The 27,410-nt window shown below is 35.2% G+C and overlaps 2 protein-coding genes across 3 annotated transcripts in view; both read right to left on the bottom strand.

The window, feature by feature from the left end:
- LOC126733119 (uncharacterized) overlaps positions 1-27,410 on the bottom strand; it is a 90,288-nt gene that overhangs the window by 46,534 nt on the left and 16,344 nt on the right. The window lies entirely within an intron of this gene.
- Positions 19,376-24,830, bottom strand: LOC126733118 (G-type lectin S-receptor-like serine/threonine-protein kinase LECRK4). 2 transcript variants are annotated; one of them, XM_050436303.1, is made up of 3 exons: positions 24,671-24,830; positions 21,261-22,845; positions 19,376-20,236 (listed from the first exon to the last, which is right to left on the bottom strand). In XM_050436303.1, the coding sequence occupies exons 2-3, from the start codon at positions 21,813-21,815 to the stop codon at positions 19,670-19,672; spliced, it is 1,122 nt and encodes a 373-aa protein (XP_050292260.1). In that variant the 5' UTR covers positions 21,816-22,845; positions 24,671-24,830; the 3' UTR covers positions 19,376-19,669. The 2 variants fall into 2 exon arrangements, with proteins under 2 accessions (XP_050292260.1, XP_050292258.1); XM_050436301.1 differs by lacking the exon at positions 19,376-20,236.

The raw sequence follows: 27,410 nt of genomic DNA, 5'->3' as shown, positions 1-27,410 counted from the left end.
ATAAAGTTTCTTTCCTCTTGAATTGTTGACAATAATTAAGGAGACGTGTGTCATATCTAATTTTTTCCTATTGGGTTTTATTAACGTGTACTCTTAGAGAATACATTAATAAATTATTTTAGAAATCTTTTTTATGAAAAAATGATCAATTTATATATATATATATATATATATGTTCGGTTAATATATGCCCTTAGAGTACACATTAATCATCAATTTTTGGAAACATTTCATGGGAAATTTAAAAAGCTGTAAAAAAAAGTTAATAAATTTTTCATTTTTCTATAAAAAATTTCCTATAATGATTTATTATTGTGTGCTCTAAGAGCACATATTAGTAAAATCTATATATATATATATATATATATACACACACACTAGCCTCTAAACACACACATTGCACGTGCTTAGAGACTCTTAAAACTCAAAGACTCTTAAAACATACGTTAATAAACTAAAACATAAAGTTCCTTTCCTCTTGAATTGTCGACAATATGACAACATCTACTTTTTTTTTTTTTTTTTTCCTCTCAAAACAGTAATGGAGTGTAGTAAAAAGCACTTTTTTAGAGGAAAGAAATGTAGACAATTCAAAAGATATCTATTTAAAGTAATGGACGTAGTAAAAAGCACTTTCTCAAGAGGAAAGAAACGTAGACAATTCAAAAATTAAAGAGACGTGTGTCACATCTACTTTTTTCCTTTCTTGAATTGGCTTTTTTCTATCTTTTTTTATATTGGGTTTTATTAACTTGTGCTATTAGAGAATACATTAACAAATTATTTTAGAATTTTTTTTTAATGAAAAAATGATAAATTTATATATATATATATATATATATTTATAAGGTCTGGTTAATGTATGCCCTTAGGATACACATTAATCATCAATTATTGGAAACATTTTATGGGGAATTAAAAAAACTGTAAAAAAAGTTAATAACTTTTTCATTTTTCTATAAAAAAATTTCCTATAATGATTTACAATTGTGTGCTTTAAGAGCACATGTTAGTAAAATCTATATATATATATATATATATATATATACACACACGGACTAGTCTCTAGGCACGTGCATTGCGTGTGCTCAGAGACTCTTAAAACATGATAAACTAAAACATAAAGTTTCTTTCCTCTTGAATTGTCGACAATATGACAATATCTACTTTTTTTTTTTTCCTCTCAAAAAAGTAATGGAGTGTAGTAAAAAGCACTTTTTTAGAGGAAAGAAACATAGACAATTCAAAAATTAAAGAGACGTGTGTCACATCTACTTTTTTTCCTTTCTTGAATTAGCTTTTTTCTATCTTTTTTTTATCTTATGTCTTATTAACGTGTGCTCTTAGAGAATACATTAATAAATTATTTTAAAAAAAATTATGAAAAAATGATAAATATATATATATATATATAGAGGATCTGGTTTAGGGATGACAATTTTTCCCCGCCCCGCTTAACCCGCCCCTCCTCATTTCGCCCAGCGCGGGTTTTCCTTACCCCGCAAAGGTGGTTGGGCGGGGATGGGGCAAGATTTTAGCCCCGCACTACGGGGTGGGGTGGGGATGGGTTTAGATTTTGTAGACCCACCCCGCCCCACCCCTTCCCGTCCCCACCCCGTCTTGCATTGCTAAGGGTTATAATTATAAAAATTTTCATACCCGAAAACCCTACTATTTAAACAAATATATTAATATTAGCTTATTTTATTCTACCCAATGTGGTTCTCTACCTTTATTTTGTCATGTGTTATACTATGAGATTTTTTTTTAATGATTGCCTTATTAAATACTTGGATATATTATTCAATTTTTTCTAAAAATTGATTTGATTTGATGGGATAAATTTAGTTGTAATTTCAAGTATATTTTTATTAATGAAATATGTTTCATTAAAAAAATTGTACTAGTTGTAGGGCAAATTAACAAAAAATAGAATTTTACGGGGTGGGACGGGGTTTTGCGGGGCCCCAAGGGGTGGAGATGGGGCAAGAAAATTTTCTCTGTCATGCAAGGCGGGGCGGGGATGGGGCTAGACAAAATCTTGCGGGTCGGGGGTGAATATCCCATCCTTCGGACTCGCCCTGCCCCATTGCCATCCCTACAGTCCTCAACTAGTTTTAGATGTTTGTCTATAATAATAATAATAATAATAATAATAATAATAATAATAATAATAATAAAAACTGCATTGATTAGGAGAAAGAGTCATTATAATTTAGGCTAAAATAAAAAACCCACCCCCCATGTTTCACCATAATTCATTTTAGTACTCTAACTCTACTTTTGTTCAATTCAATTCTCTAAGTTTTAAAAGTATTCAATTAAGACCTTAGTTAGTATTCCATTAAACTGTTTGTTAACTCTCATTAAAATTGCATTTGTTTTGGTCTTTCACAATATTTAATTAATAACATTATTATTTTATTATTTCTTTTGAAAAAGAAGATAGAATTTTATATATAAAAGTAAGAAAAGACTGAACAAAGAAGCCTGGACCCAGCAACTACAAATTGATAGATGATACCACAGGGTCACACTATGAATTCTCAATCCATTCCCCTAGTGCCAATAAGAGTTTGGAGCTATTATTAGAAGATACTAGTCAATAATCCAAGAACTTGAAAGTGATCTTGTTTGAAAATTGAATCATAAAGAAATATACTTTCGAATTAGTGAATCTAATTTCTGCAATGACAAAGACTGAGTAGGCCTACATCCTTGTTATTTCCTTCAACTTGCTAACAACTACCTAAATAATTTGAGTCTGAGTCAGTCAATGCTTTAATTTTCTACATTGAGGTGATTGTTGAAGAACACCGATTCATGCACATTCATATTTTGATTAGACCTTTATATTTTTTGCAATAGATGCTGAAACATTAATTCTATGAAGTAAAGATAGTTGCATACTAGAGAACGAATGCACGTGAAAGACGTAAAAGGAAAACGCAAGACTAGACTTAGCATTCGACACATGAATTTTATGTTAGGACCCTATTTCCACATTGACATGATATGGATTGATTGGAGCTATATCGTTTGCATTGCCTTGCTGAAAGCAACCAATGCATTATTGAAGGTATCTACTAAAATATCTAAATTTCCACATTCACATGAATTGGTGTACTTTTTAAAACTTTGATGGAGACATGCCGTTTAGCGTACTCAAATTGCATTTTCAAGTCTCAAGTAATAATTCATGAACAAGGATGATTGAATCTCAACAAAAATGTTTTAAAATTAGAAAATCCCTCTAAAAAGTTTGTTTCAACCATTGATTTTGGTGTTAAAATTGAACTAACCCAATCTAGCAAGTGTATCAAAAAATAAATAAATTTTAACTTGTAACTTAAAGTGAGATTAAAATGTGGGTAGACATATAGGTGTAAGCAATTTATTTTTTTATTTTTTTTTATTTTTTTAAGGAAATATTGGCAGTTGTGTTTGTGAACAATTAAAAGTCTTAAGTTTTAAAATTTTAGATAAGTTAAAACTTAAGACTTTTAAAGTTTAGTTAAGGAGTAACTGAGTAAGAGAGATTTCTAAACAATTTTAAAAGTTTTATTTTTTCAAAAAATAAAAGAAAATATAAGGATTAGAATGTGTATGTGGTGGTGGACGTTTGTACTTTGTATTTGTGTAGAAGTCGAGTATTTTAAATTTTAAATAAGTATGCTAAATTTTAGGAAAACGAGGTGAATTTTGTATTTTTAATTTTACAAAGAATTTTTTAAATAACTTTTATACCCTTATTTATTTATTAGTTTGAAATAATGTTAGGTAAAGCTTAAGCGTGATTTTGAGAATTCAGAGAACAGGTAACTAACTTTGTGAATCCACAGCTTCCTTATTTAAGGTTAATTTGCCAATCATGCATAAGTCCTACAGAAGATATATATTCTATTACCGACAATTATCTAGAAGTCTACAGAAGACCTAAATCAACGATAATGACTATTTTCAGCAGAAGTCCAGGCGTAGAAGCTGGGAAGTAGCAAATCACGTCCATAATTGATTGATTTCTTTTTTAGTTATTTCCTTATTTGTATCTTAGCAAATCACGTCCTTAATTAATTTAGCTACGCCACGAGGGCCCAACCTTCCTATGCATCATATGTAGTCCCAATGTCCCATCCCACTCTATTAACATTTATAATTTAAAAAAAAAAGGGGGGAAAATCATTGTTTTATTTAGTGATAGGCAATTTTGAAGTGATCAACAATTTTGTCTTAACGAAAGGACTTTCTTCAATAGATGACGCATGAAAGTGACCCTATTCGCAAATTGAAACTTGGAGAAATATACTTTTTTTTTTCTCCTTCAACTTGCAAAAAACGTCGTAAATAATATGGGTCAGTCATTGCATGCCTTATATTTCCACATTGAGGTGATCATTGAAGAACACCGATCCACATTCATATTTTGATCCAACATAGTTTGCACATCACAATAGAATACTTGTAGACAAGAGAAAAAATGCGCATGAAAGACTTGAAGGAAAACGCAAAACTTGAATTAGCATTTAGTGCATGAATTTAAAGCTTGGACTCTATTTCAACAATGACATGATATGGATTTAGTAGGCCTTTATTTATTGTATGTATTTCCTTGCTGAATGCAACCAATGCATTATTAGAGGTAACTAAGAAAATTTCTAAATTTCCACATTTACATGAATTGGTGTAATTTTAAACTTTGATGGAGACATGCCGTTTGAGGATGGCAATTTTGCCCCGCCCTTCCCAGCTTTGCCCCACGCGGGTTTTCCCCACCCCGCAAAGCTGGTGGGGCAGGGATGGGTTTAGACTTTTTAAACCCACCCCGCCCCGTCCCTTCCCATCCCTGTCCCACCCCGCATTACTAAGGGTTATAATTGTAAATTTTTCACACCATAGAACCCTACTATTTAAACAAATATATCAATATTAGCTTATTTTATTCTACCCAATGTGGTTCTTTGCCTTTATTTTGTTATGTGTTATACTACGAGTTTTTTTTTTTTTTTTTTTTTGGTGATTGGCTTGTTAAACACTTGAATATATTATTCAAATTTTTTTTTTTTTCTAAAAATTGATTTGATTTGATGGGATAAATTTATTTGTAATTTTAAGTATATTTTTATTAATGAAATAGGTTTCATTAAAAAAAATTGTACTAATTGTAGGGTAAATTAACAAAAAAGTAGGGTTTTACAGGGTGGGGCGGGGCTTCGCAGGGCCCCAAAAGGCGGGGATGGGGTGAGAAAGTTTTCCCCGTCATGCGAGGATGAAGACCCCATCGTTCAACCCCACCCCATTGCCATCCCTAGTCTGGTTAATGTATGCCCTTAGGGTACACATTAATCATCAATTATTGGAAACATTTTATGGAGAATTAAAAAAAGTTAATAACTTTTTCATTTTTCTATTAAAAATTTCCTATAATGATTGACTATTGTGTGCTCTAAGAGCACATGTTAGTAAAATCTATATATATATACACACACACGCACACACGCACTAGCCTTTAAGCACGCGCATTGCGAGTGCTCAGAGACTCTTTTATTTTTTTTTGAGTAAAGATTAATAATTTTCATCTATTATAATTTGGAAATATATATTTTTATTTTTCTGATAAATAAAAATGATAAACTTTACAGATAGGATAAACGTGTGAAGAAAGAAGGCTAAATTTTTGGAGTTCTCCTAGTTTTTTTTTTTTTTTTTTTTTTTTTTTAAATTGGAGGTGTTTTACTTTTATTCAAATGAAAAATGAATAAAAATGTTAAATTTTAGGGAATAAGAAAATGAGCGTGAAGAAAAAAAAAATCCTAAATTTTAAGAGTTCTTTTTTTTTTTTTTTTAAATCTAAAATGAAATTTGTTATTTGACATTTATGACATTATTTCTAAGAGAAGTCATTCTTCATTAATGAGGATATTTTTAAATCACATAAAAATTTAATTGAAAAAAAAGTATCATCTTTTATATATATATATATATATATATATATATATTGGCAAAATTGCAACAAACTCCTATATGGGCTCGAAGACAAGACACCTCAAAGGTCAGTTTTGACAAGGACATAAAGGCAACAAAAGAAGAAGAAGAAACGAATAATTTTTGTGGATTGTACAACTTTGTGAATAATTGTATAAAGTATAGGTAAAAATTAAAGAGATCTCTGTCAACAAACTCCTACATGGGCTTGGAGACAAGACCCTTCAAAAGTGAGTTTTGACAAGGACATAAAGGCAACAAAAGAAGAAGAAGAAACAAATAATTTTTATGGATCGTACAACTTTGTGAATAATTGTATAAAGTATAGGTAAAAATTAAAGAGATCTATGTCAACAAACTCCTATATGAGCTCGGAGACAAGACCCCTCAAAAGTGAGTTTTGACAAGGACATAAAGGCAACAAAAGAAGAAAAAGAAACGAATAGTTTTTTGGATCGTATAACCATATCCGTGAAAACGTGAAATGTATCTTGATTTTTAATTTTTTTCATATTGTGTATCATAAGATGCATAAATATTTATTAAAAATTATAAATATACCTAGATAAATGGTATATTCATTATAAATTTTGAATATATTTAACTAATAACTAATTTATTCATCATTTATGTAATAATATTTAACAAGTTAATTAAATAAATGAAATTAGTATGTATTTATAACATACACATTCACATTCAAAAGTGATAATATATTACAAATGACCTAAAAATAATAATTTATTTTCATTATATTCATCAAATTGCCTAATCAACCGTATCTAAGTCAATGCTATCATCATATTTATAATTTTGCAAACTTATTTCTTCATTAAAATTTTCTTCATTGTCATTCCTCATTAACATTTACTATCTCTTCTTGTTCTATTTATTTTAATAATTTTTTTATAATTTTTTTTGGCATTCTAGTTTCTTGGACTTATAACAATAATGACAAAAATAAAAAATGTATATTGTCAGTTAATATTTTATTCATAATATATAAAATAAATTTGTAAATATTAAAGTGAAGGGTAAGTGTGTACTATGTAGTCCAATTGTAAGAGAGAGAGGAAATTTTTTTATTTTTTTTTATTTTATGAATATGTTATTTTAGTAGGCTAAATTAAGTAAACTAATAATTTTGTGTTAAAAACAAGTTTAACAACTTGTTAGATTCAAATAAAAATACACATTTTAACAAAAAATATCATTTTAAAGCATTTGTCTATGTATCGTATGATACGTACAATTTTACGATTCATACGATACGCGCACTGTATTATACGATTCATGAGTACTTACGATACGCCGATACGATATGAAATTTTTTACACACAATACGATACGTATCGCGTATTGTACGATACTGACAACTATGCATACAACTTTGTGAATAATTGTATAAAAAATAGGTAAAAATTAAAGAGATCTATGTTACGATGTGGTTGATAGAACTTGACATGGGACTGGAAATGTGGAACATGGCATTTCTTTCTTTCTTTCTTCATTTTTTTTTTAATTTTTTTTTTTACTAAGGGTGTGTTTAGATACCGTTTATTTTGCTGAAATTGAAAACTTATTGCTAAAAGTACTGTAGATAAAGGTAAAAGTTAGTTGAAATAGTACAATGAGGCCCATGAATAGTACCAAAAAGTACAGTGGGGCCCATAGATAGTAGCAAAAATAAGTTAAATAATAAAATAATTTTAATTTTTAATCGGTTCCCAAACGCACACTAAAACTCCCTCCTTTTTCTAAAAAAAAAATTCTCTATACTATTTTTTGTGCACCACTTTATATTCTACCAATCATCTATACTATTATTTAAATGGCTTTTCCCTACACCCTTATGTTTAAGTAGAGACAAAATTAAAGGACCATCCGGTAAAAATACAACTTTAATTTCCACTAAAACATTGCCTAAAAAATAGGGTCACTTTTCTGTTGATTTTTAAATTGCTTTATCCACTTATAAATTAGATTCTCAAAATAAAAATTGTATATATAAAAAATAGAAGCACAGTTTTTTTCTTTTTTTTTTTACTACAAAATAAACGTGTAATGTTTGTTCATTTTTTGAAGTTAGCCTCATGACACTCCTAATTGTATTAATAATTCTAAATGAGTAATATTAATGAGAAAACGTATAAATCTCAAATTGGAATGAATGAAAAATTATTACACTATAAATAAATAAATGAAAGCCTCATTGCACACGTGAAACCCGTGTGATGAGGCTAGTAACCTATTATGTGTTTGATTTTTTTTTTTTTTTTTTAATTTCAATTATTTTATAAGAAAACTAAATCAATACATAATAAGTTTTAGGCTGTGTTTGGCAATATGTAAAATGTTTTTTGAGTGTAAAATATTTTTAGTTGAAAATATTTTACGAAAAGGAAAATATTTTCAGTTGTTTGTTTGTGTTTTGGAAAATTTGCCGGAAAAGTATTTTCAGTATTTGGTATTGCATGTAAAAACCTATTTTCAGAAAACTGAACTACCACATTCACCACCATAAACCTAGCCACCACCACCCACTATAAACCCAGCCACCATCAACTACCACATAACCACTTAACCTGAAAAATCATAATCAAAATCAAAATCCATTAATCTCAAAATCAATATCAAAACTTATCTATCAAAACCCATAAGCCACCACCCATTGAAACCCACAAACCACCCTAGCTCCCGATCCACCACCCCTAATTGGCCACCATCAACGCTTAAACTCACCCCCAACCCACCACCATTGAAACCCACGAATCACCCCAACCACCGATCCTCCAAAAACCCAAGAAAAAATGTTATTTTATGATTAAAAAAAAAAAAAAAAAACCCATTTAGGGCAATGACGGCATGGGTGGGAGATAGGTTGAGGCTATGTGATCATGCTAACCCTCATCTTCATGATCGTCGACTTGAGCATAAGACTGAGAGTGAGTGGATGAGCTCAGGGATAGAAGCTAAATGAAATGAAGGGAGGAAGAGAGATGGGTCAGGTGAGTGAAAGAGAGATGACAAAGGTGGAGTACATGAAAAACTACCTTTATCGGCAGAGGGGCTTGCAAGCACGACGACAGGGCCGTGGGTTAGGGACTGGATCTGGGCTTCACTGGCGGTAGCTCTCTTTGTCCTTCAGCTTGGGCTTGGCATGAGTGATGAGAGTGAGTGAGGAGATGAATTTTCAAAGGAGTGGAAATGGTTTGAAGGAAATATTATTGTGTAAAATATTTTCCGGGTGTGGGTGGGGTATTTTACGGTCAAACTAATGTATTTTTAGTTTGACTTTAATTTTCTGAGTTGCCAAACACCATCAATGGTGTAAAACATTTTCCAATTTACAATTACACCCAAAACAAACACAACCTCAGTCGCTAGAATATAGAGTGGTATAGAGGATTTATATCCCTTTTTCTTGCTCTTACCCACTTTATAATATCTACCTTTTCCTTTCCGAAATTCTCTTTTGTGATGGATTAGGACATCACTTTTTATGTATTTGTTTTTAGTTCTTTTCCTATCCTAATTTTACAGCAACTACTTGGATGATCTAAAAGAACAAATTAATAAATTTATCAATATGTAACTCATGCAATGTACAATTTTTTTTTTACAATATATATATATATATATATTTTTTTTTTTTTTGTGTCTAAATATGAAATTTAATAATTATGATAAGTATTATTAAGCATGTATTATTATTATTATTTTATATAAAATTATATATTCTACTATATAAAGAAAATATAACTTTGTAAGATTTTAACAGAGAGTTAAAAATAGAATATAATTTTTTTTTGAGCAAAATGTAAGCGAGATATTATTAAAAAATAAGGAAAATCAAGGTACATCCGATTGGAATACAACATTCAAATCACTAGGTAAATCTTCTACCCAAACATCAGTATCTGCAGCTAAAGCCGCTCGTCTAGCAAGGCCATGAGCCAACCTATTCCCATCCCGTTTAACATGCTTAAATTGACATCGCCGCAACAGACTTCCCAACCGTTTTGTCTCATCTATAATATGGCCATAGAGAGTATAACACCGATCAAAAGCTTGCAAAGCCTGAATAATACGAAGACAGTCACCCTCAATTGTACTTCAAAAAAACTCAGCTCCCTTGCAAAAACAACTGCTCGTCTTGCAGCCAATGCCTTTGCCATCTCCACAGACTGGACCGGCCCCACTTTCTGACTCAAGGCAGCGAACACATGACCCTGAGAGTCCCTACACACCACACCTAACCCAACTTGGTTGAAACCATCCAAAAGTGCTGCATCAAAATTTAGTTTATAGCACATAGCAGGTGGAGGAGTCCATCATATAAGAAGAGGTGGACGGACAGTGCTCGACGCCTCCTTACAGTGAACGTCCCAGAACTCCTGAACCAAGTCCAAAGCTCTAACGCCAATTTCGTGAAGCTGCCAGGTACGTTGATGAACTCTTAAACGATTCCGACGCTCCCACAAACAACAAGCAGTCATAGGAAACTGAGCACACCTGAAACTCGAACCAGCACTGAATAGAGACTCCAAAACAACCAGAAAAGACCGAAACTTCTTCTGAGTGAGAAACAAAAACCCAGGATCGGACATCCACACAGACCGAGCTTGATCACAAAGCCATAAACAATGCAAAAGAGATTCCGATTGGTCATTGCATCCCTCACACGTATCATCAAGTGGAATATGCCGAAGTCTCAGATTTAGCTTGGTAGGAAGAGAATCTTTCGCTGCTCTCCACAAGAAATGACAGACCTTTTTAGGAACTTTAAGTTTCCAAATCTTCTTCCAAATAGTATGCTCAGACAAAGGAGAAGAGGAACTTGGCAGAACAGAATTCTCAGCTTCCATTAACATACGGTATGCACTTCGCACACTATAACTCCCCGACGAGGACAGCGGCCAGATTAAAACATCCTCAACCTCATCGTCACCCACATATATCCCCCTAACCTTCTCAGCCTCCCAAGGTAAAAAACAAGCAGCCAACTTACCCGGATCCCAGACTCTAGAATTTGGATAAAACAACTCACTGACCCTATCCACAGCAGAACCCGCTCGAGGAGATATAATTCTACTACACCCCCGTTCAGGCAGCCATTGATGGTCCCAGACCTTAATTGTTTTGCCATTCCCAATCCTCCATATTGCGCCCTTATTAACTACCTCTCGTGCCTGTAGGATACTCTTCCATGCGTAAGAACTCTTCGGATGGATAGGGGCATCAAGTATACTACCAGTAGGAAAATATTTGGCACTCAAAACTTTATACAGTAGAGTATCTTTATCATGAATTAAGCGCCAAACCTGCTTGGCCAACAGAGTATTATTAAACTTTTGAAGGTCCCGAAACCCCATACCGCCAATAGATTTTGAAGAACAAAGAGAGCTCCACTTTACCCAATGAATCTTCTTAGTCTCTCCATTACCCCACCAAAACTTCCGAATCATTGCCTCAATATCCTTACATAAACCCACCGGTAATCTAAAAACATTCATAGAGTAAACTGGAATGGATTGAACCACAGCTTTAATCATGACCTCCTTGCCAGCCTGAGACAACAACTTCTCCTTCCACCCTTGCATTCAAGCCCAAATTCGTTCTTTGATCTTAGTGAAACACGCCGTCCTATTCCGACCAACAAAGGAAGGTAGCCCCAAATACTTGTCATAGTGGCGAATAGCCGGGACCTGTAAAGCAACTTGGATAGCAACCTGAGAGGACTCCTCAGTATTCTTGCTAAAGAAGAGAGTCGTTTTCTCCTTATTAATCATTTGACCTGATTCCATTTCATAGTACCCAAGCAACTCCTGAATTTTATGACATTCCTCCAAAGTAGATCTGCAAAAAATCAAGCAATCATCGGCAAAAAATAAATGGGTTAGTTTGGGACCATTCCTACAAATAGAGAACCCATGAATATCTCCCCGGGCTGCCGCAGCATATAACAAGGCATTTAAACCCTCCGCACAAAACAGGAATAAATAAGGAGAAAGGGGATCTCCCTGCCGCAAACCCCTTGATGGTGTGATCATACCCTTTGGTTCACCATTCACAAGAATAGAATATGAAACCGTTGTAATACACTCCATGATCAAGTTCACCCAAGAATCCTGGAAACCTAATTTGAGAAGAATTTGCTCAAGAAAAACCCATTCCACCCTATCATAAGTGAAAGTTCAAAAACGTGTATAAAAACACTTTTGAACGTTTAGACCCCCAAAAATCAATTTAATCAACACAGCAATATGTTAAACAACTAGTGTGCGGAAACTTAACATATGCTATAATAAGGAATTGATTAAACAACTATCTAAGCCACAACAAAATAAATCACAGCAGATAATGTAAAGGCAGAGATAGAGAGGAAGGAAGATGCAAACACAGCGATAACACCAAATATGTTATCGAAGAGGAAACCGAAGACCTCGGCGAAAAACCTCTCCGCCGCCCTCCAAGCGGTAATCAATCCACTAGAAAATACAGTTGGGATACAAGGACAGCAATAGACCCTCCAAGCCTAATCTACCCAATGCACCTAAGCCCTCCAAGCTTCTTGCTCCAACGAGGTTGCGCCGAACCTTTTTCTTTTCTAGCTTTCCGGATTCCGCTACTACACCGTAGCATCAACCAATGAATATTGGCTCCTTCCTAACTGCTTCCCAGAACTCCAAACGTCTGTCTCACAGAGATGATAATGGTGAGAACCAGGTTTGGTATAATGGCCTCTCAAGGATTTGACAATGGAGAGGAAGAGAGTGAGGGAATTTGATGAGACTCTAAGGTAGAGATTGTAGGTGAAACAATCTGGTTTTTCTTTAGGGTTTCTCTCTCAAAATTCTCTCTGGAAGCTCTCTTTCAATCGTGGGTTAAAAGGGTATTTATACTGGAGTGAAGAGGAATGCGAAACGTCAGGTTTTTCCAAAACAGGGGTGGCTCGCGGCTTGACCTCGCGGCTTGACTAAGTCGCGAGTTCTAGTCGCGAGTTAACCGTATGGCCAGTTGTCCTGTTTTGTCTTGTAGTGCTCCAGCTAGCATGACTGTTCATCTTCCAGCATGCTTGGCACGTGTGCATCTTCTGGCGGGTTGAAGCCGCGAGTCCCAGCCGCGACACTCTGTTTTCTTGCACACTCTTGAGCAATCTTCACACTATCTCACTCACTACCCTTACAACAATCCCACCTAAATACAGGGTTACTAAATGCTGAATTACAAGCAAATTTGGCACGGAATAAAGCCAATTAGATGGTTGAATAAATTCAACCTTACAATAAGCTTTACTCATATCCAACTTCATAGCCATAAATCCCTTCTTCCCTGTACAATTAGTCTTCATATGATGTAAGGATTCAAAAGCAATTAAAATATTATCTGTAATCAATCTATCTGCAATGAAGGCACTCTGTGTTTCAGAAATAATGGAATGAAGCATAGGCTTAAGGCGATTGGCTAACACCTTACTGATAATTTTGTAGATCACATTACATAGACTTATAGGCCTAAAATCAGTAACTTTCTCCGGATTTTGAACTTTAGGGATTAATGTGATAAAAGTATGATTAATAGATTTAAGAATAGACCCTGAATTTAAGCTAGATAGCACAGCCTGAGTAACATCCATACCTACATCCGTCCAGTATGTCTGATAGAACAGCGGAGGCATCCCATCCGGTCCAGGAGCTTGAAGTGGAGCCATCTGCCTTATTGCTTCGCCAACCTCCTCACTAGTATAGGGTTTATCCAACTCCGCTCTCATCTCATCAGTAACCATTGGTTGAACTCCATCCAAGATATGATCTAAATCATGTGGATTAGAAGATGTGAAAAGTTTAGAATAATACTCAATAAGGACGACCGAAACAGCCCCCTCATCTTCTTGCATTACTCCCTGATCATCCCGTAAACCCTTAATAAAATTCTGCCTCTTCCTTTGTGTTGCAGACCCATGGAAAAAACGAGTATTCTGATCACCATCCTTCAGCCATTGAATACGAGACCTTTGATGCCACATCTTTTCTTCTTTATCACATAAATCATGCAACTCCTTTTTCAAGCGATCAACCTCATCGCAATTACCTAATCTGACCGAATCCTCCTCAGCCCTCCAAAGCTGCTCCTTAGTTCGTTTTATACTGATTTGAACATGCCTAAAATGGTCTCTACTCCATGCCTTCAATCTTTGTTTACACTATTTTAGTTTCATGGCTGTAGCATACATAGGGGTACCACCGGGTGACCACCTCCATGCTCGAGAAATAGTATCTCTACACCCTGAATCTATAACCCACATGGCTTCAAATCTAAAAGGTTTTCGACGCCACTTATGACGCTCCCCACCTGCATCCAAAGACAAAAGAATGGGGCGATGATCGGATGTAAAACAGTTTAAGTGCCTTACCCTACCCGTGGGAAATTTTGTCAGCCAATCATAATTTGCTACACCTCTATCCAACCTCTCCCAAATCAGCTCACCCCTTCGTCTCCCTTTCCAAGTAAAGTTCGGACCTGAATATCCTAGATCAACAAAACCACAAACATCTAAAACCTCACAAAAATTTTCCATTAAATTATGAGCTCTTGGGACCCCACCTTTCTTATCCTGTACCTCAAGCAATTCATTAAAGTCACCAAAACAACACCAAGGAAGTTTAGGCTTTGAATTCAACATACGAAGCATGTTCCATTCGTCACTTCTACAACTTGCCTCAGGCTCCCTATAAAACCCAGTCAAACACCAAGCACACTCTGAATTACCATCAATTATAGAATCTATATGGTAACCTGAAAAACTACCACCCAAATAGCAACCCCCTTTTTCCATAGAAGGGCCAAACCCCCTCCCCTACCATCCGTAGGAACCGTAAAACGACCATCAAATTGAATACTATCCCTAACCCACAACATCCATTCTTTAGATGACCAAGTTTCAGATAAAAACACAATCATAGGATCTTGAGCTTGTACAATATCAACAAGCTCCTGAACTGCACGACGATTCTTAAGCCCTCGGCAGTTCCATGTTAAGAGTTTCATGGTTGTCGGCGGGGCTGCCCAGCAGCCTCCACCGTTAAATTATCTGAAAAAGCTACCCTCTTCCTACACCTCTCACTTCCTTCCTCCAAAACCCCATCCTCCTCTTGTCTCGAACGTTTAGACAAAACTACTCCCAAAGGGTCAAGGACCATACCAGATTGTCTAGGGATGCGAGTAAACTTAGAAGGACTTGGAGTAGGTGAAGATGACTTCTCTTGTGTAAACAAATTTTTCAAGAAAATGGCTGACCCCATCATCCTAGACCCCACACCACCCTGTAAAGAATCAGAACCATCTTCCACTCGATCAAAACGAGACAACTCACCATCAATCTCATCCAACTTTGCCTGAAAAGACAGTGAAGAAGTGCATTCGGTCAGAGATGTCTCATTGCCATGACCCGGGTCCATGTCCACCTCTGTCCAAACCTCTTGCACCACTACCAGATCACCCTGCTCATCCTTATTAGACTGAACTCGCTGTTGGTCCGTTGTCACAGTCCTCTGGTCTAATTGCACTTCAGTTTGTCCCTGCCTCTCTTGCATTCTGATAGGAGAAGTTTGTTCAACACCCCCCTTAACGTCCTCCTCATAACCAGCCACCCTAACAATCGTCCTCTTTGCCAAGTTCAGAGTACTAGCTCGCAACCACAGACCAAACTGCTGGTTTTTCGCCGGCAAGGATCCCTTTCTGTTCTGCCATAGAGAGCAGTCCCGATCTTGATGGGTAAGACAGCCACACCAATAGCATAGATTGGGCAAGCGCTCATATTTAAAACTAACCCAACTCTCTTCCCCATTCTCAAACTCAACCTTCCTGCCTCTACTCAGGGGTTTTGTAATATCAATAGATACACATACTCGCATATAATTACCCCCTTCAAACCCCTCAGCGTCACCAGATCCCGAAATCACCGTACCTACCGACGAGACGATATCAGAAGCAATACGCATGTTTAAACTACCTAATGGAAGATCATGAACCTGAATCCAGAAGCTAACCCTATCAAAATTCAACCCCCTCACCTCTGCTGGTCTCGAAACTCTCTTTAACGCAACCAGATTTTTATCAAAAGACCATGGTTCTCCCGCTAAAACTTTATCTATATCAGATTCCTCCATGAAAACAAATAACACACAGTGATTTCCCATATCCCTTACCTCAAAACCCTTCTTAACGTGCCAAAGTAGCTTAAAAGTTCTAGCAATCGCTTCCATACTAAGCACTCTACCTGTGAAAAACCAAGCCGCCAAGAGGTAAGGACCGTCCCCACTGTTTCCACACACCCTATACTTATTTCCTTCAGTTTCAGTTAAGGAGAAAGTTTCCCATATCGCCGAGAGGTTTTCCATCGTCCTCACAGTTCAACAGACCACGTCCTTCTGATCAAAACGCTGAAGAAAATCAGAAAAACAGAAGCCTAACTCTGAGAGTAGGCACTTCTTCTACTGCCGCGTAGGGTTTCACACGAGCCCTAGGGTAGAGAAACGTTAGTTATCCTCTTCTGTTCCAGTTAATCTCATTAAAATGGTCTTTCCTTCCCAAAATAGAATATAATTTTAAATCAATTAAAAATATCTAATAGAATAATAAAGTGAAAAGTTATGAGGTCTCAAAATTAAGCTTACGTGAAAAAATATTATAAGGTCAACTAAAGGTAAAATATTTTTGGTTCTATATATGTTTTAAGAGAGAGAACTGATAATGATGGAAAAATAAATAAAAAGAAGAGATAGGGTCAATAAAAGATATAATAAAATATTGATAGCTATTTTTTTTATAGGGCAAAACTTAAGTACAGTACTTAGGTACTATTCTTTAGGTTCTATTTTTAAGATTCTATCATGTAGATCTTTTTTCATGGAATGAAAGTGTATTTTTTAGTTAAGTAACCACATATCTGAATCTTAAGGGAAGAATCTAAGAAACAATATATAAGGTATTGAACTTAAGTTTTGTCCTTTTTTATATATCAAATCATTACTTGAATCTCATTAAAAAAAAATCATTACTTTCTTCTTCTTTTTTTGAGAAAGAATCATTACCAAAAGTATAATAGAACAATGAGCCAGGCTTAGTTTGTTTAAAATTTTGTTATATGTAGGGACCAATCTAGAGTTTCAATTTAGGAAGGTCGGAGTATAAACCAAAAAAAAAAAAAAAAAATTCTCCAAATAAGCATCCATATAATATTAACAAACTATTAACCAAGAAAAATACACAACTAACTTTTTTTTTTTTTTTTTCCTTTCAATTTTAGTTTTTTATTTTGTTAATTTATTTTGTTTTGTTTTTTTAATAAAATTTGTTATGCTTTTGGCTGAGGATTTACATAGATTACGGTTGGATTGATCTATGTTGGGCTGATGGTTCTGGAGGATAGGGGGGCCAAGGGGGCTTGGGCCTCTTTGAGCCCCTCCTAGGTCTGTCCCTGGCTATTTGGGATTTTTTTTTTGGCATGAATGATCCCCATTTCTTCATTAGTAGATTTATGCCTTAGGTTGTGTAAAAAAAAGAAAAAAAAAAAAGAAGATTTATGCCTTAGGTCACAGCCACAGGATAGAGACGGGTTTGGTTTGTTTTCCTTCTTAATTTATGAATGATGTTTATTTAGCAAGAAGAAGAAGAAGAAGAGCATGGGCTGTGTATCAAACTCAACCCTTGGATTTTTTTTTTTTTTTTTAAATAAACATTTGGAATTAAATCTTAGTGCATAATATGTATATATATGAATAGATTTTTCCTCTATTTAGATGAAAGTTCCTTTAATCCACTACATGGTAACTAGTAACTTAAAACTAATCATGTTTTCCAAAAAAGAGAAAAAAAGAAAAACCTAACCACGTGTGCATGTAATCGCATATCTCTCTTTATAATCATGTGACTTGTTTAAATGATTTAATAATACACATAAATAATCTTTTGAATCATCGTGTAATAGGTTTGAGAAGATTCCTCCAATCTTGCTAGTATAATTTGGAGAAAATATATATACTAGTGGATCACAGGAAAGTGTAATGTATTATAACTTTTATTCTCTTTTATTTGATTATTATAGTAGTTATTAATAAAAATTTATTATGATTGTATCTATATATAGAATTATACATTGTAGTAATGGGAATTTATTATAATTGTGCATATGAATTTATATTGAGCCTAATTTGGTAAGGATGAGATGTAAGATATGATTAAATAAAAATTGTTACATCATATTTTCACTTAAAACTCAATACATTATACCACACCTAGATAACATCTCCATAAACTCCCAATTGAGTTTGATTTTCATATGAGAATTAGAATTGATTGAGGGTATTTGTGTTTATTTTTTAATATGTGATATAATGATATAACGTGTTGGGATTGAATGGTGTAAAACTTGGGTTTTACACAACATCCTTATAAAATTTAATTTAATTTATTTTTTTGACCATTCAAAGAAGATATTATGTTTTAAGATTCTATGTTGCATTAAAATATAAAACATAATTTAAATTTAATTCATATATATTTTACAATAATGATATATACATTTATGAGACATCAAAAGTATATGTGGAACAATATTATGAAACCAAAACTCAAATATTTTGGTTTTATATATACTAGTCGTATATTCACACGATACGTGGAAATAGATAATTATTTTGTAATTGTGGTATAATGTATAATTTGTTATCTAAAATTTGTTGAAAATAATTTGTTCTCCCTAAAACTTTAAAAAAAAAATCATATTTTTATCTCTACCAATATATCATTCTATTATTTTGGGTGTGTTGATTGATATTATTCCTTTATGAGGTGGTCTATTTTCTTTGAAATTGTGTTATAGTATGCTATGTTTTTCTAATTGTTTTTAGTACAACTAAACTTTTTAAGTTTAAAATAAATTATTTAAATTCCTCATACTTATAAAAGAGATTATCATGATAATTAAAACTCATAACAAAATTACTTTTTAATATTACTCAAAAAATGATAGACATATTCAAATGCATGGCCAAAATTGTGTTTTGACATAAATAAAAATCCTCACTTCCAAAATAATTACTAAGTATTAACTAAAAAAAGAAATCAAACCAAAGTTATAAGAGAGAGAAAGATTACTTGTGATGGGAATTAAGAAATATGACACCAAAATGTATACATCCAAAATAAAATTATAAAAAAAATACAATGATCTATCAACTTAAAGTGGAGTCGAAAGAAAGAATAAAAATAAAGAGAGAGATAACAAAGGTGATAAATACCGCTGCTTTATTTAAAAAATCTATACACACCAAAAAAAAAAAAAAAAAAAAAAAACACAAACACAAACACAACTAATACATACAAAAAGTAATATACCAGAACATACGGCCACAAGCAAACTTACGAAGTAAGCTTATACATATATGTATATGATTGCAAATTTAGGGTAGACATTTTAAGAATGAGAAATAGCTGGAGATGGAGGGACTATATCCATTGTCCCCTCCAACATCAAGATTACCTTTTTCATTGGTGGACGCAAAGCTGGATCTTCTTGGATGCACCACAAGCCGACCTTCACCATTCTGTCTAGTGTCTTCATATCTACGTTTTCATCTCCCACAAGCTTATCCAACTGTCCAGCCACAAGGCAATTATATACCTAGTTAGAAAGAAGCATCTCATCTGCTGTCAAAACATTCACATCTATGTTGCGTCTACAACATACAATTTCCAAAAGCAGCACGCCAAAACTGTAAATGTCAGCTTTTACTGATATTAGAGCATTTTTCTGCCATTCAGGTGCAGAGTACTCACTTGTCGCTTCAATGCCCATTGCAGTTCTCGTTTGATTCGGCACTGATAGCCTCGCCAATCCAAAATCTGAGATCTTTGCCGTCCAAGTATCATCCATGAGTATATTTTGGGGTTTTAGATTGCAATGGATGATATGGACCTCACACTCTTGATGTAGATAGAAGACCCCTCTAGCCACTTCTAGTGCGATTCTCACTCTTTCCTTCCAAAGGGTTCGCTTCTTAGCCTTGAAGAGAAGATCTGCAAGTGAACCATTGCTCATGTATTCATAAACAAGAAGCTTCCTAGATCCCTCAATACAGAAACCAAGCAACTGAACTATGTTTCTATGATGAGTTCGTCCAATGGCAGTCATTTCAGCTCGAAAATCCCTTTCCCCTTCTTCCACAAATTTCTCTAGTCTCTTAACGGCCTAGGTTGCACGGACACGCCATTTTTGGCGTCGTGTCCGCATCCGACACGTGTCGGACACCGGAATGGGGACGACGTGCCAGATTCCGGTGTTCGGCGGTGTCCCTTTTCTTTTTCTTTTTTTCGCTTCTCCGACACGGCGTCGACGTGGTTCCGACGCCTCCGACACGCCACCAGTGAAAAAAAAAAAAAAAAAATCACAGATTTTGACCAGAACTTACCAATGCCATTGATTTTGTGATAACCCTAAAATAATATAGCAAGTTTAGAGTCTCTTAAACTGAAAGTTGAAACCACATCTCAAGATCTTCTCAACCCACCCTCCCTCTGTCCTTGCCGCTGCCCTCTGTCTCTCGCCGGAGTTAGATCAGACCGATCGGCGAGCTCCAACGTCGACGTCGTACCCTCTGTCCTCTATCCCTTCCGATCTCTCTCTCTCTCGACGCGGACCGATCTCTTCTCTATTCTCTCTGTATCTTTTTTTTTTTTTTTTTTTTTTTTTTTTTTTTTTTTTCGATGTTAACTTGAATTTACTGTTACTTATTATAACGCGTTTTGCTTTTGTTTTTTTTTTTTTTTTTTAATTTTTTTTTTACTGCTGCTGTGGCGTGTGGCCTGTGTGCCCTCCGTCGTTTTTTTTTTTTTTTTTTTTTAATATATATATATATATATATTTTTAATATTAGTTATAACTTATAAATTTGTTTTTGTGTATCCTGCTATAGTTTTATTTATTTATTAAAGTTAAATATTGTAGGTAATTTTACTAAAATGAATACTGAAAGTACTTGAAGATTTTGTGTATTATTGTAGTATTTTGGGTGTTAGTTTACTTATTTGTAGTTCTTACATAATTTAAATTCTAAACATAAATGTATTTTGTCTAAAAATATTAAAAAATATGCCTAAATATAAAATTTAATTAATTATTTAACCGCCGTGTCCCCGCCGTGTCGTGTCCTTATTTTTCAAAAATTGCCGTATCTCCGTGTCCGTGTCCGTGTCCGTGCAACATAGTTAACGGCAATAGTTTTGCTACCTTCAGATTCATACCCTTTATAAACTGATCCAAAAGAACCCTCACCTAATGGTTCTTTGAATCCATCTGTTGCCTTCTCGAGCTCATTGTAAGAAAATGAACGCAGAGTAAAATTTCCAGCAATTTCCACATTCACATTTTCCGGAGACAGGTTTCTGTACCTGTGAACTTGTTGCCTATATGTGAAGAAACAAGATATTGCAATTACAGAACAAATCAATGCAATGAAACCCAAAGTTAGGAAAATAATCAAGATTTTTTTGCCATCCATCAAGATTACTGGACTCGGAGGGCGAGGGTCTGAACTTACATCATTTCTCCGATTCACCTTCAAGAAAATCATAACTGATAAATTCTGACTTCTACCATATTTAAGTGGAAGCTTATATTTTTTGCAAGTGCCATTAATGTAAAATGCAGCCCTACAATTACAGTCTCCAAGGCAAGACGGGTTACAGTTTTCCTGCTTTGTACGTACCACTGAATAAGGAAAATCACCCAAGGATATATTCGGTAAAGCAATAATGTTGTACCGTACCATTTGACCTTTGCTGCAACCATCTTCACTGAAGTTATTGAAACAGCCCAAAAACTTATTTTTGGGGTTTATGAAAAGAAATCCAGGATAACAGTGACAGTCAGCTTTGGAGCCTGTACCTATGCAGTAACTGTTCAAGCCACAAAACCTTTGACTTCACATTGATCACGCAAAGCTGACCATTCCGAGTACATTTTTGAGCTAGTGTTACTACTATTGCCCCAAAAGTGGTGTGAATACAGCCTAAAAATTCCATCAGAATCAAGCATCGCACGATAGATAATAGTAGTTTCTTTCTCGCCAGGGTAAGAGTTATTCGCCGAAATGATTATGCTGGAACTGCCATAGATTAAGCGCAGAAGACCTCTTTGGTTAAGACTCAGAGTTACATCAGAGCCATAAAATGTATCCAAGGACCAATAGGCAGTTTCTGTAGCATATGTACTGTTGTCAGGGTAGGAAACAAGGTTTCCTTTTGAGTTTATTCTGAGACGATAACGTCTACCTGAGTGGTCTGATCTAGACACCAAGTCGGCATTATCATAGGAAAAATTCTGACCTCCTAATATGGTGTCAGTTGGCCTATTAAAACTTTCCCAAATAACTTCAGAAGAGTTACTGTAGACCACAAAATTACCAGAATCAAGCATAGAAGCTGAATCTGCAGGAGTTGATGAGTAATAACGTGGGAAGACAGCTATGGAAGTTTCTTCACCGTGCTCTGTGCGAAGGAGCAGCCTTTTACCATCACTTGTTAAGTTCAATGTAGCTTTTGAGGAGACAGGTTGGTTATCTGTATCTGCAGTCCAGACAATAGTGTTATTTGGTTGATTACGCAGCCATATTCCTATAGCGTAGCCTTTGTCTTGTGGGTAGAAACCAAAAGCGTAAAGGCCAGAAGGTGAGACCCAAGAAGTACGGTTGGCAATGGAGGAAAGCCAAGAACCTAAGGGTATCTTGGAATGGTTTAGTTGGGCTTTTACATCAACAGCAAGTAGAAACATGAATAGTAAGAAGAGAACAGATATAGAACCTGTTAGAGATATATATTAGACATATTAGCCCAATGTAATAGGCCCAAGCCCAGTCCTGCTTGTACTAGTAGTCTAGAGTTTAGTCGCCTATATATACTCATGTTAGGGTTCATTGTAACATAGGAAGTTATTGTACTACACTCTCATACAATAAAGATGTAGCCCTTAAGGGATTCCTCCGTGGATGTAGGCCGTAAGGCTGAACCACGTAACCCTCGTGTTCTCAGTGTTCCTCTTCTATGCTTCCTCTTCCGCATCCACTCTAGCATACACAACATGGTATAACACATCGCGTTGCTAATATATTTAACATGGTATCAGAGCCAGGTTCGTTCTTGGCATCAAACAAAACATCTCTAGCAAGCAAAGAAGATTCTCACGTGCACACCGCCAACAGAAGTCACACATGCTTGTCTGCTGGATCTAGACTCCACAGCATCTCGCAGCCGCCATGGCTCCCTGCTGTGTCCAAATCCCAAGCAATCCGTGCCTCTCCTTATCAGATTTGCGCAAATCCAAGCCTCGCCTGATGAAGCCAACACCACAGACGTGCTCCACGGCATATCGTGACCAAAACCCAGAAACCCGACCTCCAACGGCAGCCGCACGCGCCACCACGCGCCGACAATGGCTCCTGGAACACTCACACGCGCCACTGCAGATTCTCGACTCCCAACTCGGATCTCAGTCACACGCGCCACCAATCCGGCCTTGTCGTCCACCGATCCACTTGGCCTGAGAATCTGGTGGTCATACGATGCTGCACGCGCCACCACGCGCTAGCGCAGTGTCTAGCGACTTCTCCACGCGCCGCCGCCGATATCACAGGGTCAGATTCTCCGATTGTTACACGCACCGCCATGACGGCCTCGTAGCACGCCGATCTGCCAAACCACCGAAGTCCGACCATCAATCTCCCTTGCACGCGCCTCCACGCGCCTTCGGAAGTTCCAGACACGCGCCGGATGAATAGAACACGCGCCGATAAACAGCCACGCACCGAAACTGAAGCTGCTGTCACCTGATGACGTCATCAGACACGTCATCCCTAATCCACGTCAGCAGCCACGCAAGCACGTCCACGTCAGCCCTAGTCCACGTCAGCGACACGTCATCAGCCACGTCAGCAGTGTCGTCCACGTCATCACCACGTCACCTAGCTGACCGTTGACCCGGACCGACCCGACTCGGACCACCCGGATCTGACCCATGAGCACTTTGACTGTTGACTTTGACCTGGACCAGTTGACTTTGACTTTGACTTTGACTTTTGCGTTGACTTTTGACCAAAAGTCAAAATTTTCCAAAAGGGCCTATCTTGCTCAGTTTTTCGCGTAGATTCCAATTTTGGCCTCCGTTTCTTCATTTGAAGCTCCGAAATTGGACAATTGGCACATTCTTCATTGTGGTTTCTTCAAAGGCATTCTACAAGGCATCTCCAAGTGATCTTCTCATGCTTATCCAACCTCAAGCCTTCATCGAGCTTCCGCCTTGAGTTTGAGGGAGGGTGTTAGAGATATATATTAGACATATTAGCCCAATGTAATAAGCCCAAGCCCAGTCCTGCTTGTACTAGTAGTCTAGGGTTTAGTCGCCTATATATACTCATGTTAGGGTTCATTGTAACATAGGAAGTTATTGTACTACACTCTCATACAATAAAGATGTAGCCCTTAAGGGATTCCTCCGTGGATGTAGGCCGTAAGGCTGAACCACGTAACCCTCGTGTTCTCAGTGTTCCTCTTCTATGCTTCCTCTTCCGCATCCACTCTAGCATACACAACATGGTATAACACATCGTGTTGCTAATATATTTAACAGAACCCATGGGACAGAGTGAGGGAGAGAGAAAACAGGAGGAGGGGTGGTTTTTTTTTTGATGAGGAGGAGGGGTGGTTAAGTGAATTAAAAATTTGAAATGAAATACTAAAGCGATTTATCATACTTTTGGAATTAGAAAGGCCCCCCAAGTTCACTCAGAAGAAAGAAATTTCTAACCAACTTCATTTAGGGGCAATAGCCCCACTAGACTTGACTTACTTTCATTGATCAGTGACAAACAGCAGCCCCACTGGACCAACGTGAGATTTTTACTTTGCATTATTGAAGATCGGGAATCTGAAGTTTTTGGATGTATTAGAAAATTATTTATGACATTTCAGTACAAGGCTGCTCATCCGTCAATATGCGGTCATTGATCATTCAGAGAATTTGAAAATAATTTCTGACAGTTCCGAATTTCCTATCAAAGTTAAGCGTTTTCGTTTTCATAAAATTTTTTTGTAAAATGATTTAGTAACGTATGCTTTTAAAAAATATTAGTAAAATTCATATATATATATATATATATATATATCACTAGTTTGGATGGCACATGCGGCCTCTTGAGAAATTTAAAATAGAGCTTATATTTGAAAAAAAATGAAATCATATATTAAGAAATGTTTATCATTCAATACTAATATCATTTAGATAAAAATTTTGATTACATACAAACTTAGTATAGCTATTTAATATAAGAATATCTATTTTATTATGATAGTTTCTTAGAACCTATTTGTTAAAGTCTCACTAAAAATTTATAAGAATGATAATTAATATCATATTCCAACAATTAAATTAGCAATTGAGTTTTGCTAAGACATTGTCACAATATTTGAATTTCCGTAGTGAATTTGAAATTTTTCATCAAATACCTGCAATCATCCACAATGAAGATTTTTATTTATACTTCCTTCACTGTCAACTACATTTCATGCGTCTAGCTATGATGTTTAGTTTATTTAGGTTTTAATAAACACCATTTTAAGCAAGAATATATATATATATATAGATATATATTTTATTTATTTATAAAAAGAACAAGATAATAAAAGGCTTATGTGTCATCGAATTATATAAAGTTATAAATTTAGAATATTAAAACCTAATAAATCAGTATTCTCAAGGTAACAAATAAAACAACCTATATTACCATCCCAACCTTTCCAATCATGACTATCACATAAAATTTAAAATACATGAAGAAAATTTTTTAGATGTTAAAATTTAGTGGGGGCATTTTAGATATTAAAAAATAGGAATCATAAGATTCCATTAGGATTTAACTAAGAGAGTAACAATAGAGGATATTCACTTGTTTCCAAAATATAAATGAAGAAATTGCTCAGTTTTAAATTTTAGGAAGGAAATTGTGAACTAACCTAAACATAAAAGCGGAAAGTGGTTACTTTTAGCGAAACTATGTCAACGCATAAAATTAATAAAATAAATAAATAAAAAACAAAAAGGCCAGCTTAAGAAAATTGTACGTGAAACAGTGACTTTGGCTTACAAAAATTGATTAAATCAAAAAATTTTAGAGACATAACAAAATGTTATAATATTTTCACAATAATTTTATTTTTAATTGTGGTGGGTCCCGGTTTGATAATTTATTATTTTATGTTGACCTATAATAAACTTACGCTTTAGTAGTTGTGAAAAATATTGTGATAACAACAAAATCTCACAACATTTTCACAATACTTTTATTTTCAATTGTGGTGGTTCCCGATCTAATAATTTATTATTTTATTTTATTTTGACCTATAAAAAACTTACACCTTAATAATTATAAAAATATTGTGACAATAACAAAATGTCACATTTTCACAATACCTTTATTTTAAGTTGTGGTAGGTCCTGATATAATATTTTATTATTTTATTTTGATTTATAAGAAAATGATAATTCAACAGTTGTGAAAATATTGTGACAATAACAAAACCACCATCCACTCTCTTTCTTCATCATCAAAAAATGCAAAGAAATAATAAAAATTAAAAGTCACAACAACAATGCGATATATATTTGCACAATTACTATAGCTAAAATGCATTTTGCACAATAAATGCATAAGTTGATGTGGGTGTCTTTTGGGGCTGATCGGCAAAATTGGTTCTTATACCATTTTATATGAACTAATATAAATGCTCTAAGAAACTTAAATTGTTCACAAATTTCTTACACCTAATTGTGAAAATACTATGAGAACAACAAAATGTCACATTTTCATAATACCTTTGTACGGCACCGAGATCCCAAGACCCAGATGGGCCCTAGGCTCAGGCCCAATGGCACGGTCCCATCACTTTAAGTTCTACTTGAAACTTCCTTCATGAACTACGAGTTTTGAGCCTCGGCCCCTAACCTATGCTCGGCATATATTTCCCGAACAATCAATAAAACCTTGTCTGGACTTACCATAGGATGCTCGACAGTTCAGGGAACATCACTACCAAGCATACTCACCTGAGTTGGAACCAAGTTCCAAAGCCATAATCGTTACACCCCACTCTCACCTAAACATCCACTTACAACAGATAATACTGGACCTTCAATTGCACTAACAATGGCAGTAATTATGATCTCCCCACTAACTTAGAGCTATAAATAGGAGAAGTTGGGGAAGAAAAATGGGTTCAGAAAAAGGAAGAAAAAACAGTCATTGAGGAAGGAAGGAGGGATATTATCTTAAGTTTCAGTGCAGAGAACGACTCAAAATAGAAAATCCTAAAACCCA

Source organism: Quercus robur, chromosome 6, assembly GCF_932294415.1.
Source record: "Quercus robur chromosome 6, dhQueRobu3.1, whole genome shotgun sequence".
Classification (NCBI taxonomy): Eukaryota; Viridiplantae; Streptophyta; class Magnoliopsida; order Fagales; family Fagaceae; genus Quercus; species Quercus robur.
This window is presented reverse-complemented; position numbering and strand designations above follow the sequence as displayed.